The sequence below is a fragment of the Chlorocebus sabaeus genome, chromosome 9, assembly GCF_047675955.1.
Source record: "Chlorocebus sabaeus isolate Y175 chromosome 9, mChlSab1.0.hap1, whole genome shotgun sequence".
NCBI lineage: Eukaryota > Metazoa > Chordata > Mammalia > Primates > Cercopithecidae > Chlorocebus > Chlorocebus sabaeus.
The window spans coordinates 135,943,508-135,959,829 of NC_132912.1; the positions used below are offsets into that span (position 1 = coordinate 135,943,508).

At 49.9% G+C, this 16,322-nt stretch overlaps 1 protein-coding gene across 2 annotated transcripts in view; it reads left to right on the plus strand.

Annotated features, from left to right (window-relative positions):
• LOC140712438 (uncharacterized) overlaps window positions 1–16,322 on the plus strand; it is a 46,698-nt gene that overhangs the window by 8,605 nt on the left and 21,771 nt on the right. The window contains exons 6-13 of one of the 2 annotated variants that reach the window (XM_073019494.1): window positions 956–1,084; window positions 2,171–2,221; window positions 2,310–2,403; window positions 2,499–2,605; window positions 3,975–4,033; window positions 4,363–4,504; window positions 4,834–6,291; window positions 6,949–7,121. In XM_073019494.1, coding sequence (XP_072875595.1) covers window positions 956–1,084; window positions 2,171–2,221; window positions 2,310–2,403; window positions 2,499–2,605; window positions 3,975–4,033; window positions 4,363–4,504; window positions 4,834–6,291; window positions 6,949–7,011 — 2,103 coding nt within the window. In that variant the 3' untranslated portion in view covers window positions 7,012–7,121. Of the gene's footprint in view, window positions 1–955; window positions 1,085–2,170; window positions 2,222–2,309; window positions 2,404–2,498; window positions 2,606–3,974; window positions 4,034–4,362; window positions 4,505–4,833; window positions 6,327–6,948; window positions 7,122–16,322 lie in introns of those variants that run through there. The other variant, XM_073019493.1, reaches the window with a different exon arrangement.

Below are 16,322 nucleotides of genomic sequence, written 5' to 3' on the forward strand. Positions count from 1 at the left end.
CTGGGACCTAGGAGAGAGAGGTTTCAGGCTGCCTTACTTCCTTAATACAGACATTGACAGTGTGAAAAGCCAACAAGTCCCCCATGAGCTCAACACGTTAACAGTGTCTCTGGGTGGCAATGGGAGAACAGGTTTGATTTGGTTTTCTCCCAGGCTTCTACTCTCCAGAGAGATTTTAACATTGTTTCTGAGTTCTCCACCTCAGATTTGAATTCTGCATTGTTCTGGGACCAGAGTGCCCCTCACTCAGTGCTTGCTGGAGTGAGATCTGCCTATCTTCTGTGGAACAGATCTTGGGAAACTGAACTTGACAGCTTGAATCTTCCTCATGTCATCTCCACCTGGGGTACTTCGAGTGCCACAGGATAAATATGGGGCATCTTTCTGAAGCATCAGTTTCCTTTGAGTCTACTGAGAGACAAAACATTAATGTACTTAGGAGTGACTGTCACACAAATTCATAAGAATATACAAGACTTCTCTCTGAAATGAGGGTTGGGTTGTCCTCTTTGTGTTACGTTCCCAGATTTCACAGAAAGGCAGCCTTCTGCCATGAGCATACATTAATATAAATGTTTGAGAGGTAGTGGTGCACTTCTTCACACTAACAGACGTGTGAGGGTGTATGACTGTAAACCACACGGTGTACAGCTCCTGCCTACGTCATATTTGCTTTTCTGCCTTTGCCTCTGGTTTTGGTCCCTGGCAGCTGCTGATTTGTGGCAAAATCCCAGAGCTCAGAGTCAGAAGACTGAGTTTAAGTTCCATTATTGCCTTCTGTTCAGCCATGGTATCAATCCCTCTCAGTCACTAAGTGATTGTGACAACACTTCCTACAGTTGTTGGTGGCATTAAATCAGATGGTGCATAAGAGTATTTTGTATAAACTGTAAAGCAGGATGTGACTGGAGGAGTTTATAGTTCTCATGAGTATCACTGCTCTTCCTTTCCACAGTTGAGAGACTACCATCCCCAGGCCAACCCTAGTGTTGGTACAGGAGCAAGCGACACCAAAAAGAAGAACATAAATAATGGTGCTAACCCTGAGACAACCACTTCTGGTGGTTGCCACTCACCTGAGGATGTGAGTCTTGGCTGGCCAGGCTCCTGGGGACAGAGGGCCCAAGGGGTGGTGGAGGGTAATTGTTAAGATTGTGGAAGAACTCCCAGGTACTGCTTAAGAATTCTGGGTTTGAATCCTCTCCATCTGCTGGGCATATGATATAGGGCAAATTCCTGGAGCTCTTTGGGCCTCTCTTTTCACATCTGTAAAATAGGAGTGGTGTGGTTTTACCTACATTGGTGAAGTTTACATGAGATTTATCATTGTTGTTTTTATGTTAATCCCTAGTCCACGGCCTGCTGTAAACTCTCCTTCTCGGGCTTGCGTTTCCTGAGGTAGAGTTAGAGAGTATCAGAGTTGTCTGTTAGCTCTGAGAGCCCGAGAGTTAAAGGCCCACTAGAATGGAAACCTCGGGACCAAGGGTTCCTATCTGCCTTTTCCGTCCTATATCCGCGCTGTGAAGAACCGTCCCTGGCCCGTATGTGCTCACTCAATGTTTGTTGAATGAATGCACCTTTCTAAATCACAAGCTGGCAGAAGGGTGGGCTCTTCTCACACTCCATCTCTGAAGGTTTCTGTGACTGTCTTTTTGAGAGAATCTAGTTTCAGACTTTGAGTTCTGTGGCTGTGGCCAAAAACCAACAAGGACCCAAGTCCTTTTACTTTGGGAGTTGAGGAGAGTTTACCAGTTCGTGTTCCCATTGGGTCTGAGAACTACCTTTAAAATCCATCCCTGGCCCCTGCCTACCGCTTCCTGGCCTGGGGAATAGAGTTGAAGGGGCCACCCTCGGTCACCTTCCTTTGACTCTCCCCACAGAAACAACAGAACCGAGCCCAGCTGGAAGAAGTAACGTGATTTCTTTGTTTGCTCACATGACTGCTGGGTTTGGAGGGCACTCAGCCGTAGAGGCCCCAGTCTCATCTTGCCCACTCCCAGCCTGGGGAAGAAGGCTCACCCCCCGGATCCCACCCCGTCCACACAGGGTCCCTGATAACCTGGTCCCATGGGTGGGCCTGTCCTGGGGCAGTGGTGCCGTTCTGGGGGCATCTCTTGCTGTGCCATCTCTGCCTCCCCCTAGTAAGAGCTCTGTCTTCCTCTTTCTATAGGAAAAGAAGGCAAGCCACCAACATCAGGAAGCCCTAAGGAGGGAGCTAGAGGTGAGTGGAAGGTGTGAAGTTCCCTCCTGTCCTCTGGAGAAGGTTTCTTTGCTTCTCTTTCAGCACTTGCTTGTCTTTTCTCCCAAAGGCCCAGGTTCATACCATACGAATCCTTACATGTGAGAAAACGGAGCTTCAGACGGCACTCTATTACAGCCAGCGTGCTGTCCAGCAGTTGGAAGGTGGGAATCTGGCACCCGGTCATCCTTCAACCTGGCACTTTCACAGGCCTTTAGGGGGAATCCTTTGGGCCGCATCTGAATGTCTGTCATTCCAGGAGAGTCCAGGCATCTGGTCAGCCGCCTGCATGATTCATGGAACTTTGCAAGAGATTTAGAGCGGGATCTCTCTGCTGTTGCTACACAGAAGAAGAAGGCTGACAGGGTGAGTCCAACCACCTGCCCCGTCCCCTGGGAACCCGGCTTCACAGATGGAGGAGTGAGCCTAAAAGTCCCTTCTGCAGGATGGAGTGTCCTGCCCAGAATGCAGCATGGCCATTTCTTGCTGCTTTTGTGTGTGGTGGTTAGAGGCTGACGGGGGCTGAGTCGGCTGCTGTGGGTGAGCTGGGGGGCGCCATGGGGAGTGAGCACTGGACATAGAGCTCGCAGGCCAAGTGCCCGCCCTGCCCATATTTGACTGTGGCCTTGGCCAAGTCCCAAGTGGCAGTTAGGATACTTATACCATCAAGGTACAGAAGAGTAGCTTGAGTACGTTATTATTTGTGTTGAGAGAGGGAGCCTGTGTATGTGTGTGTGTGTGTGTGTGTGTATTATGGGAATATACAATAAACATGTTTGTAAAGATTCATAAACATCTCAGGAGAGAGGAACAGTGTTGGGGGGAGATATTTCCCTTCTGTACTTTGAGTTTTGGACGATTCGAATGTATCATCCTTTCAAAATGTCAACAAATGATTAATTTCCTCCTTCTTATCTTTGCCCCTACCCCCAGTGAAAGAATGGGCTTAGAGAATCAGACATACCTGGGTGTTGAAAACCCAGCTCTACGTGATCTTAGGCAAGCACTTAACCCTCAATACCCCATGTTTTTCATCTATACGATAGAGGTAATAATGGTAACCGTCTCCTATGGAGGTTGTGAGGATTAAATGGGATTGTTAGTGCAGTGCCTGGTGAAGCAGTCAGTAAAGGTTCCAACAGTGGTAGTAGTAACAGTAAGAACAATAGCAATACCATCTGATGTCTCAGGGCCCCTGCTAGCCAGCTATGAATTCAATTTCTTTCCCTGTCCCTTCCACCTTTACTGAGTTCTTTGAAAAACAAATGAGGGCCAGGTGCTCTGGCTCATGCCTGTAATGCCAGCACTTTGGGAGGCCAAGGCTGGCGGATCACCTGAGGTTGGGAGTTCAAGACTAGACTGACGGACATGGAGAAACCCCATCTCTACTAAAAATACAAAGTTAGCCGGGTGTGGTGGCACATGCCTATAATCCCAGCTAATCGGGAGGCTGAGGCGGAGGTTGTGGTGAGCTGAGATTGCGCCATTGCACTCCAGTCAGGGCAACAAGAGTCAAACTCTGCCTGAAGAAAAAGAAAAAGTAAGTAAGAAAGAAACAAAACAAAACAAAAAAGAAAACCAAAGGAGATCCTGGGCTTGGAAGTGCCTTGAGAGCATGTCAGGTGTGACCGGGAGTGGGGAGTGGTGTGTGGAGTGGTCACGGTGGCTGTTGTTCCTGGTCGGCCAGCCGCTCCTCTGCCTGCTCTATCCTGACTTCACCTTTCTCTATTTGCAGTACATCGAGGAGTTAACAAAGGAGAGGGACGCCCTGAGTCTGGAACTGTACAGGAACACGTAGGATGGGGGACGGTGGGATGGGAGGTCTGGGGGCTCTTAGCGTGGGGGGTGTGCTGGGAGGTGGGGGTACAGGTGAGCATGGTGAGAGGCTCATACAGGTTTTCATGTGGGCACAGGGAAGCTCTAGTGCTGGCTGTGCCACTGACTCATGGGGTAGCCTCAGGCAACTCATGTCTTCTCTCTGGCCTGCCACCTGGGGCTTTAAATTCCTGGGGTCCCATCCAATGCCACGGTTCTGTGGTTGTGGGGTGAAAGCAGAGGGTTGATCACCAAAGCAGTCCTTTCTGTTCTTCGTTCATTCCTTTATCTACTGCCTCTGGTCGTAGCATAACCGATGATGAGCTGAAGGAGAAAAATGCCGAACTACAAGAAAAACTTCGACTTGTAGAATCTGAGAAGTCTGAGATCCAGCTCAATGTAAAGGAGCTAGAAAGGAAGCTGGAGAAGGCCAAGCTCCTGCTGCCACAGGCAAGCGGCTACAGCCCCCGGGGTTGTGGGATCCCCGTCCAGCTGGGACCATGGTCTAGGGATCATGCAGGGTATGGGGAGGCTCCAGTCAAGAGCTAGAATATTTGGGTCCTTGTTCTGGTCCCGCCATAGAATCCTCTAGAGTGTACTAAAAATCTACAAAAGTGGGGCCCTGCCTGGGGAATCAGAATCTCAGAGTTAGGGCTTAAAAATATATATTTTAAAGGATCATGGGTGAAAACCATTGTTTGATAGATTACATTTAGATGACTATCCCATGAGTCTGTTTCCTTCTGAGGTTCAAACCAACACTTTCACTATTCCAGCAGCAGCTGCAGGAGGAGGCTGACCACCTGGGTAAGGAGCTTCAGAGTGTGTCAGCGAAGCTCCAAGCCCAGGTGGAAGAGAACAAGTTGTGGAACCGCCTGTACCAGCAACAGGAAGAGAAGATGTGGAGGCAGCAAGAGAAGATACACGAGCAGGAGGAGAAGATACGGGAACAGGAGGAGAAGAGGCAGGAGCAGGAGAAGGAGATGTGGAAGCAGGAGGAAAAGATAAAGGAGCAGGAGGAGAAGATACGGGAGCAAGAAGAGAAGAGGTGGGAGCAGGAGGAGAAGATGTGGAGGCAGGAGAAGAAGATACGGGAGCAGGAGGAGAAGATGCACAATCAGGAGGAGAAGATACGGGAGCAGGAGGAGAAGATGCACAATCAGGAGGAGAAGATACGGGAGCAGGAGGAGAAGATGCACAATCAGGAGGAGAAGATACGGGAGCAGGAGGAGAAGATGCACAATCAGGAGGAGAAGATACGGGAGCAGGAGGAGAAGATGCACAATCAGGAGGAGAAGATACGGGAGCAGGAGGAGAAGATGCACAATCAGGAGGAGAAGATACGGGAGCAGGAGGAGAAGATGCACAATCAGGAGGAGAAGATACGGGAGCAGGCGGAGAAGATGCACAATCAGGAGGAGAAGATACGGGAGCAGGCGGAGAAGATGCACTATCAGGAGGAGAAGATACGGGAGCAGGCGGAGAAGATGCACAATCAGGAGGAGAAGATACGGGAGCAGGTGGAGAATATGCATGAGCAGAAGGAGAAGATACGGGAGCAGGAGGAGAAGATGCACAAGCAGGAGGAAAAGATACGGGAGCAGGAGAAGAAGAGGCAGGAGCAAGAAGAGAAGATGTGGAGGCAGGAGGAGAAGATACGGGAGCAGAAGGAGATAATACGGGAGCAGGATGAGATAATGCGGAAGCAGGAGGAGAAGATGTGTGAGCAGGAGGAGAAGCTGGGGGAGAAGGAGGATATGCTGTGGGAGCAGGAGGAGAAGATGTGTGAGCAGGAGGAGAAGTTGGGGGAGAAGGAGGATATGCTGTGGGAGCAGGAGAAGAAGATGTGTGAGCAGGAGGAGAAGCTGTGGGAGAAGGAGAAGATGGTGCGGGAGCAGGAAGAAAAGCTGTGGGAGCAGGAGAAGAAGATGGGGGAGCAGGAGGAAAAGATGTGGAGGCAAGAGAAGCAGCTAGGGGAGCAGGAGGAGAAGATGTGCAGGCAGGAGGCGATGATGCGGGAGCAGGAGAAGAAGATGTGGGAGCAGGAGGAGAAGATGTGGAAGCAGGAGGAGATGATATGGGAGAAGGAGCAAAAGATACGTGAGCAGGAGGAGAAGATGTGGAGGCAGGAGGAGAAGATGCGGGAGAAGGAGGAGAAGATGCAGAGGCAGGAGGAGAAGATGCGGGAGCAGGAAATGAGGCTGTGGCAGCAGGAGGAGAAGATGCAGAAGCAGGAGGTGAGGCTGCAGGAGCTGGAGGAGAGGCTGGGGGAGCTGGGGCGGAAGGCCGAGCTTTGGGGGAGCAGGCGGAGGTGGGTGCAAACCCTGGAGATCATACAGAACGACCTCACCACAACTTAGCAGATGGTGGTTGGCTCCCTCTGCTTTTCCACCAGTCTGTGGCCTACAGCTTCAATGGTGGGAAGAAGGGTGTGAGATTTGAGGCTGGGGAGGGAGGCATGGGCCTCTAGGCAAGGGAGGCAGTCACTTAGGCCTGGAGGAAGGGGCCAGGGGCCAGGTGCCTTGGCAGATAACACAGCTCCACTGTGCCCTCGCCACCCTGTTTATGGGCCCAGAATCTGGAAGCCAGCCACTGCCTACCCTGACGCCTATCCTGCAGGTGGAGCTGAAGAGCCAATAGCCTCAGAGTCTGCAGCAGCAGCCAGACCATTCCCTGGGTCCCCTGCAGCAGTACGTGGCCGCCTATCAGCAACTGGCCTCTGAGAAGGAGGCTCTGCCCAGCTGCAGCAGCAGGAAGCTCAGGGCAAAGCAGTGGCCGAGGTGGCCCCCAAATAGTTGCAGGAGACCCAGTTGAGGGACTTGATGAGGGTGGGGCCCCAAGGGGGACGACCTGGCAGCCTCCGTGCCTTCTCACTCTCTTTTCTGGCGCCTTAGGAGCACCTGGAAGCTGCCATCTACCGAGCACGTGACAAGAAGGCAAAAACAAGAAACATGTAAAAGCCGGCAGCAAGGCCTGGAGAAGAGTCAGCCGCCGTGTGACTGTTTAGAATATAGTCTGAGCACAAACCTGAAAAAAAAAAAAAAAAAGAAAATTAATTTATTTTAAATTGCGGCAAAATATTGGTCAGGCACAGTGGTTCATGCCTGTAATCCCACCAATTTGGGAGACTGAGGTGAATGGACCACCTGATGTCAGGCGTTCCAGACCAGCCTGGCCAATACAAAAATTAGCCGGGCATGGTGGCGCATGCCTGTAATCCCAGCTACTTGGGAGGCTGAGGCAGGAGAATCGCTCGAACCCGGGAGGCAGAGGTTGCAGTGGGCTGAGATCGTGCCACTGCACTCAAGCCTGGGTGACAGAGCGAGACTCCTTCTCCAAAATAAAATAAAATAAAATAAAATAAAAATAACAAAAAAAACCTTTCTTCCTTATCTTACTTACATGTATGTTTCTATTGTTTTTTTTCTTGTATGTTTCTATTGGTTTTTTTCTTGTATGTTTCTATTGTTTTTTTTTTTTCTTGTTCTTTCTCATTTAGTCTTGTCTTTTCTTATGGCGTTCCTAGTAAACTTTTATCTGCCTCCAGAGAGTATTGACTTTGACTTTATGGCACACAATTGGAGTAAGGGCAGATCACCTTCATCTAGTTTGGGATAAAGCTGTTTCAAAGCAGGTTTTAGTTTTTGTGACGGCTGGTCTGTTTTTTATTCATTTGGACTGCTAGGGGTGACCCTTCCAGGGTTCCCACCAAGGTCCCATCTCCTTACTGGGACCCAAATTCTCATTAGGTCATTTCAGCCCTGTGAGTGCCAAACATTCAGCTAGGCTCTCCAGCCTCTTAACCACCACTTCAGACTCAGTTTCTTAACCTCTTAGCCCTCTACTGTTAACCAATCACCAAATGTGGGAAAAGCACTACAGACTATCAGGGTCACCTCCTAGGCCTGGTCACTCAAGTCGTGACTGAGGTCTCCAATTACCTTCAAACAGTTGTTTTGGTGGTGGGGGCACATTTTTGTCCAGTTTCTCTAACTGTTTTTGTGGAGAGGCTAATCTATAACAAGCTACTCTGCCTTTAGTGAAAGTTGAAAACCTTCATCTGTCTTTTTTTTTTTTTTCTTTTGAGATGGAGTCTCGCTCTGTTTTCCAGGCTTCAGTACACTGGTGTGATCTCTGCTCACTGTAACCTCCGCCTACTGGGTTGAAGCAATTCTCCTGCCTCAGTCTCCCGAGTAGCTGGGACTACAGGCCTGTGTCCCCATGCCTGGCTAATTTTTGTATTTTTAATAAAGACAGGATTGAACCATGTTTTCCAGGCTGGTCTCGAGCTCCTGACTCAGGTGATCTACCCGCCTTGGCCTCCCAAATTGCTGGGATTACAGGCATGAGTCACTGCGTCTGGCCCATCTCTCTTTTAAAAAATGTTTTTAATTTGAGGTTAATTTATCTTCAGTGAAATGCACAGATCTGGTGTATATTTTGATGAATTTCAACAAATGCATTACCCATGTATCCCACCTCCTTTGAAGATATAGAACATTCCTATCATCCTGAAAGTTCTCCTGTGCTTTAACCCTGTCCGGCACTCCCCCAGCAGCTGATGAACCTGCTGACGACATTGGTACAGGATTCTGGTCTCCCCAAAAGAGCTGCTTTGACAAGCCTGCTTGCCTTACCCAGCACTAAGTCTCTGTCTGCTCTCTCAAAATTTCCATCTTTAAACTGGTTGTACCTATAACCCTCCCTTGTCAAGTCAGTAGATAAACCCTGAAAATAAACACCCCTTCCTGGCGCAGCCCACAGCCTAATCTTTCCTGTATCCCCAAACTATCAGACATGTCACTTGCCTGCTGGTTCACCCTCACTAGGGTGGCAGCTGCACAGGAGCAGTTGGGCTGACCCGTTAAGCAAGAAGCCAGTCACTGGTCAGTGACACTCAGACCCCAGCCTGGGTGAGCCTGGCTGAAAGCCCCCTTCTTTCTGGTCCGACTGTGGCGAGAGGGGCGGAGCATACACAACTCTACTGCCCTCCACATCCTTCAGCTGTGCTTCCTCCTGGGAGAGGGAGCTGTTCATTAATCTGGCCAAAGCCTTCTTGAGGGCTGTAGGTTTGACAGGCTGGGTGTGTGGGGGCCACCGTGCTAGAGAGAGAGGCTGCTGTGTCAGAAGGCAGCCACCTGGCCAGAGGAGGGTCAACCCCCTTGGTGACCTCCTTCCCCTGGCTGGACACAGCGCCCTGCACTCTCCACATGTGACTGCTCCCCTCAGAGCCGCTTCCAGGGGAGGGCTTCTAACCCTGTGGGTGGGGACATTGTGTTAGTTTATAGTGGGCCATGGCTCCCTCTGACATCTCCAACTCAGAGGCAGTGGAGAGAAGATGAGAAATTCCCCGCACCTCCTCCCTCAGCACCCACCTCCGCACACACCCACATATGGAGACCCTGACGATGGTCCCTGGGAGTGCCGCCACCTGCGCCTCCTTTCCATGCCTGCAGCAGCCATGCCCACTCTCCAGACCCTCACCCTCCTGGCTCAGTAGAGGCTGCACTGCCTGGGGTCCTGCCCCTACACCTGGGCCTCTGTACCCATCAGTTCCCCCAGTCTGGTTCTTATTTCCCCCAACAAGTAGGGAGCCTGTAAGGTCACCTGCTGAGCAAGCTGGGGGACAGAGTAGGGTGGGGCTGGGAGGATGAGGAGGAGAAGCTTATGGTCGTGCTGGAGACTCAGCGGAGCAGAGTCTATGCAGGCCCATTGGCTGCCTGGCCAGTGGTGATCCCGCTCCCACCCTCGTTTCTTCTTTAACAAAACCATGACCGCATTAAATATTGGACACCTATAAACCTCATGGACCCTCCTCCAGCCTCCCCGCCATGCATTGGTGAGTCTAAGTCAACTCTAGTCATTTCATTCCTCTGGACACTGATTGCCGGGGGCTTGGGCATGAGCTGCCTCTTCACCTGAGCCTGAGCCACAGGTGTCCTCTGCACCTACCAACTGATGCACTGGGCCAGGGAGAGCTCCGTCTCGATGGAGATGAGCTGTGAGGAGCTGGTGGCTGGGCGGATCAGGTTGTTGTAACGGGTTTTGTTCAGAGGGTCGTCCATCAGCTTCTGCTTGGCATGGGCCATGTGGCAGTCCCCTGGCTAAACACACAGACATCCTGGGTCCTTGAGCAGCTGTCCCCCACTGCAGCTGACAGCTATGAAGCGGGAGCCAAGAGGGCCAGGGAGCACAGGCACCCCGAGGGCCAGCTGAAGCAGTGAAGGAGCTGACAGGCCTGGCTCTCCCTGGGGACTTCAAATGACATTCATGACAGAGCTCAGCTACCTCCTCCCATGCCACACCTCTTCCTCCTCCTCCTCCCTCAATCAATGAACAGCATCCCACGCTCCACACATCTGATACAAAATTGGGTGTCTCTTTCAGACTCCTGCCTTGGTTCATCCAAGTAATTACCAAGTCCTGTCTGTCCTCCCATTTCCACAGCTACAGCCACGTCCCTGCCTCCCCTGCCCTGTCCACCTTCTGGTCTCTCCACCCGCACTCTGTCCCCACCATCCATGTGCCATACAGTGGCAGACTGGTCTTTCTACAGCACACTGGACTAGGTCTCTTCCCTGCCCACAGCTCTCAGAGCTGGAGGTGGAGTTGAAACTCATGGTTTGACATTCAGAGCTCTTTCCCCCTCGGCACTGGCTTATCTAGAGCGTTCACAGTGAAGGGCAGGAGCCCCTGACTCAAGTGTGGGTTTGGTGCACAACTGGGTCTGAGGTGGTGCTTTCCGTATGAAGAGACAGGACTGAGATGGGGGGATGTTCTGGGTTCAGAGTTAGACCCACAGAGTGCAAGGTTTCTCGGAGACACCAAATGGAGGGTCCAGCTGGCAGGTGGCTCCTGGTCTGGAGCTTCAAGGAGAGTTCTCAGCTCAGAGCCACACTCAATAGCCAGCTGAAATGCAGCCTCCTGCAGGGAGCTCCTGGAGCTTCCACAGCCTCAGATCTGCCCCTCTGCATACCCCAGATCTCTTGCCAAGTGGCGTTTGGTTCTTTGTGTCATCTCCCTCCCATGTCTGGGAGTAAAGGTGAGGTGCAGGGACTGGAGCTTGTGTACTCTGGTGTCTTAAGGGAGAATGTGTCAAGTAGAGTGGAGGCGGCTTGGAAAGAGGGAGACTCAGAGGAGAGTGAAGAACATGTGATCAGGCGAGCCTGGGAGCAGGAAAAGAGATGAGCGTGAGCAGAGGAAACTGCTGGGGCAGGGGGCGGACATGAGTGTCAGGGAATCAGGGGGCTGGAGAGGTGGGGTTGGGGATGCTGGTGAGGGGCTGCCTGACTCGTCAGGCTCAGGAGTCAGTTACATGTCCTTCCTGTGGAGGCTCGGCCTAGATTCTGAGTCCTGCCTCTCATACCTGGGGCTACTACCCCAGAGCCCAGCTGCTCGAGTACCCTGGAAGCCTGACTGTGGCCCCAGGCTACAGCTGGGTCCATCCCACAGCCCTTCATTAGTGCATCTACTTGGACTGACTGGTCATCTCATAGAGAGGGGTGTGTCTTGCCCCAGCCCATCTGGCATGTCTAAGGCAGCTGTGGGGACAGAATCTGCAGCTCCCAGGCCCCAGCCCTGCAATAGTAGCAAAGGCTGGACCCCACATCTCTGAAGTCCCACCGGGCTGGTGTGAGCAGGCTCCCGAGTCCAGGGCAGCTCTGCAGGCTGTGGGGATCATGCACCAGCTCTGAGCCCACCTGATGTGCTCAGGTTGCTCACCCTTGGGCCTGTCCTGCCTTTCAGGCATTCGGCTGACCCTGAGGTCCTGTCCTTCATCTTGATCACCAGCTACAGGCTCTGACTTAGGGGTTCCCAGAACCTTAGACCATTTGGCCCAACCCCCCATTTCTCAGCTGAGGAAACTGAGACCAAAGATGGGAAGCAACTTTCTAAAGGACCCACAGCAAGTAGAGGCAGAACCGGGTCTAGGAGCCTCTTCTCGACAGAGGTTCTCCCTGTCCCCTGGGCCTTTTTTGGTGCCTCATTAACTTCCCTGTAAGGAGACTGCCCTGCCGAGGCTGGAAATGGTGCTGTCCAGGGCGGTGTGTGTCCGTGACTGTGCCTGTGTTTGTACTTGTGAGTGTGTATGGGGGTGGGGATGAGGGGTGGGAATAAACGGCAGGGATGCTGGGGGCTGGAATGCACTCTGCCTCACCCCAAAAAGGGGCACAGAAGAGCCCAGCCAAGCACAGCACATGCTTCGCCTGGAATCTGCGGAATGCCTGTGAGGCCGGCTGGGCCCAGAAGACAAGGACAGGCCCTTTCCCCACAGATGGCAGGGGGGCCCAGGATGGGCGGAAGCTTCTGCTGCAGCTTTGGGGGTCACATCCCAGCCCACGGGATGACAGTTAAGCAGAGAAGTCGCCTCTAGGAGTCAGTCATGATCTAGTGATTCTGATGAGGAGGGGGCCCCACCAGCCTCTGTCCAGGTTCTTGTTTGGAAAAACTGCTCCCTGGCAGAAATGGGCTGATAATTTGAGAGGAAGCCGTAGCTGAAATTCTAAACTGTGTGAGTGTGTGTCCAGTTTGAAAAAGCATATCCGACTTCATCATTTATATTGAAAAAATGGAAAGCTATTCCCCTTGTTTTGGAATACAAACTACAGAAAGCAACAGTTAACAGAATCTTATTGGAAAGGTCACATTCTGCACCTGGAAAGGCACAGTGACTTTCAGCTGGAGTGTGTGTCCCTCACTGAGGAAGGAAAGGTAAGATTTATGTTTAGTAAAAGGCAGTTATGAATTTACCGTTTATGAAGAACTTGCCACATACTATTAGTGGTTTTTGAATCATGTCAGAATCACCTGGATGCCTGTGTAAATGTAAGTTCCCAGGCTTCATTCCCGGAGATTCTGGTCCTGTGAGCCTAGGGTGGGGCCTGGAAATTTCTATGGGGTGGTGCAGGCTGCCCCAGGACCACACCTAAGAAACACTGCAACTCCCCACACACTTCCAAGTCCCCATATACGTAGGCAGGCATCTCATCTCCATAGAACAGATAGGGAAACTGAGGTCCAGAGTGGGGAAAGAAATGGCACAGGGTCCTCAGCAAGTAGTAGCAGAGCCACAACACACCCACTGCCTGCGGACACCATCTCTGATGACAGCTCCACCTCCCTTCAGGAACCTTGCCTACCCCCACCCCTACCTCCTTCTGCCCCTATGGTGGGTCTCTGTCCAAGGAAGATGTAGCCCTGGTCCTCTAGGCTGACTGGGGCTCAGAGGAAAAGCTTGGCCCAGAGTGTAGGAGCTAGAAGGGTTCTTGGAATTCAGGTGGGGAAATTGAGGCCCAAAGAAGGGAGTCCTCAGATTTGAACTCTGTCTGGAGAAGGTCTGGGTCCCCTTCCTGAGTGGCAGGTTTGGCTTCACCAGCCTGGCCGTCAGTCAAGCTATCTGTCCAGGCCCACCACACCTCGGGGTGGGTGACGAGAGGCGGCGGTGCCATAAAACACATTTCCTGGGAGATCCACCCCCAAAGCTCAAAACATTCCAGGGCTTATATATATGTTTTTTGTTGCTGTTTGTTTTTGTTTTGAGACGCAGTCTTCCTCTGTCTCCCAGGCTGGAGTGCAGTGGCACAATCACGGCTCACTGCAACCTCTGCCTCCCAGGTGCAAGTAATTCCCCTACCTCAGCCTCCTGAGTAGCTGGGATTATAAGTGTGCGCCACCACGCCCAGCTAATTTTTGTATTTTTAGTAGAGATGGGGTTTCACCATATTGGTCAGGCTGGTCTCGAACTCCTGACCTCGTGATCCACTCGCCTTGACCTCCCAAAGTCCTGGGATTACAGGTGTGAGACACCATCCCTGACATTTTCATTTTTTTTTTTTTTTAGTAGAGACTTTTGCCATGTTGACCAGGCTGGTCTCAAACTCCTGGCCTCAAGCCATCCTCACACTTCAGCTTCCCAAAGTGCTGGGATTATAGGCATGAGCCACTGTGCCTGGCCTGCATTTACTTTTAATTATGAAGTATTTTGAACTCAGAACAAAGGGAATGCTCAATACATAAGCACCCACCACAAAGTATTAACATTTTGTCATATTTGCTTCTGATCTTACTTTTTATAGAAACTGAAGGTCTTAATACATTTCTTTCCCTTCGTTCCCAGAAGTGTGACAATTATCCTTAAAGCTGAAATGTATCATTCCCATGCATGTGTTTTATACTTTCCTAGTACAGGTTAGCTGTGTCCTCTGCTCGGGGGCTCATCAAGTTGAATCAAGGGACTCACGATCCTTGTCCATGTTCATTCAGGTGGTTGGCAGAATTTAGTTCCTTGTGATTGTAGGACTGAGGGCCCATTTTCTCACCGACTGCTGGCCAGGGGTTGCTCTCAGCTACTTAAAGGCTCATGTGCCAGCCCATGACACTCTCACAACATGGTAAATGACTTCTTCAAAAGCATCAGGAGCATCCTGCTCTAGTCTGCCACATCACCTAGTCACAGGAGCAGCTCTCCCACTATTTTCACAGATCCTGGTCACATTCCAGGGGAGGGAACTCTTCTGACTGTGTACACCAGGAGACAGGAATATTTTCCTTCCTTCCTTCCTTCCTTCCTTCGTTCCTTCCTTCCCTCCTTCCTTCCTTCCTTCCTTCCTTCCTTCCCTCCCTCCCTCCCTCCCTCCCTCCTTCCTTCCTTCCTTCCTTCCTTCCTTCCTTCCTTCCTTCCTTCCTTCCTTTCTTCCTTCCTTCCTTCCCTCCTTCCTTCCTTTTCTTTCTTTTGTCTTTCATCCCTAAAAGAGGCAGAAATTTTGAGAGGCAGGAATATTTTCCCTAACAGAGATAGGTTTGTTTAGAGTAATGTCCTACTTAAAAACAGACAAACAAACAAACAGAACCCCCCGTAAAGTCTTTTTTTCCCTAAAAAAGGCAGGAATTTTTAGAGCCATCAGAATTCCACCTGCCACAGCCCAGAAATCTGCATTTTTCCCAAGTCTGCAGACATGGTATTTCTGATGGCTCACACTGCTTTCTTCCATTTTTAAAGAGTATTTTATTGAAAAGCATGAGGGTTATGGTTTAAAAAATCTTTTCCCTAACACAGCTGGGTTTGTTTAATGTCCTACTTTTGACTGAAAAGCTGAGATTCACTGTTATGTAAAGTCATTTTATAGCCTTATTAATTTGGGTGCCTTTAAAAATGGTATCAAGCAGTGTTTCTCAAAGTGTACTCTGTTAGCCACCTATATTGGAGAGCTGGAAGGAGAGAGTCTCTACTTTGAATTTATGGGAAAAAAATCTAAAATACTTTTTATGACGAAGGACCTAATAAAATGTGCCTGTATATATTGAAATTTGCTGTCATTGACCTCTGTGCCTACAAAATCCAGTCCTGGGGATAGGCATTCTTACTGTTTGCTGAGGGACGATGATTTGTAGATTCCAGAATATCTCAGTGTGAATTTTGGTGAGAATCACTGCACTGAAAACAATGGCAGTATTGCAGTTATACATGGGGGTTTTGGTACTTTATGTTTCTATAGTGACTCTGAATTTAAAGGTATGCAATGTCTTCTTTTTTGAAAGGATATTATTGACACTGGCAAAACAATGCAAACTTTGCTTTCCTTGGTCAGGCAGTACAACCCAAAGATGGTCAAGGTCACCAGGTATGTATGACATTTTGATATATACTATTTTTCCCATTTGAAGGAGGATTAAGTGATTGCTTCTTTGTAAGGATAAATGTTTTCAACTACCATTTTATTATTAAAAAGTAATTTTAAATTATATAAGACTTAAGATATAATCCTTTTAAATCATTGTGTCATGTGTTAATAAAACTTATAATTACGGTCACCTCCTTGCCTAATATTAACATTTATTTTCTTCAGCATGCTGGAAAAAAAAGTAAAAAACTCAGTTTGTCCTGAGTAGCATGGCAGAGGATTTTGGGCCCCCCTTACAAAATTAAGAATCAGGATTCCAAAGGGGGGGAGGAAGTGATAGGAAGGGGTGGGCCCTGAAGATCGGGACCTCCTGGAATTGAGTGATGGATGCTGCATCTTCTATAAAAGAGTTTATACTTTTACTACTTTAAGTTTTAATAGAATGACATCAAACAAACATTTAAGAATATGTTTCTTTCTTTTAAAATATCATTAAAAAATTGAAGTCTCTGATCAATCTGCAGTTTTTATGTAGGGGTCAGGTAGTGATCTTTTATTTTTTTCCTGAGTGATTGACAGGTTTTTATAAACCCCTTTAATCACAGTATGTGTCGAGCATCTTTCAATCAGAGTAAGCCTTTAGTGAG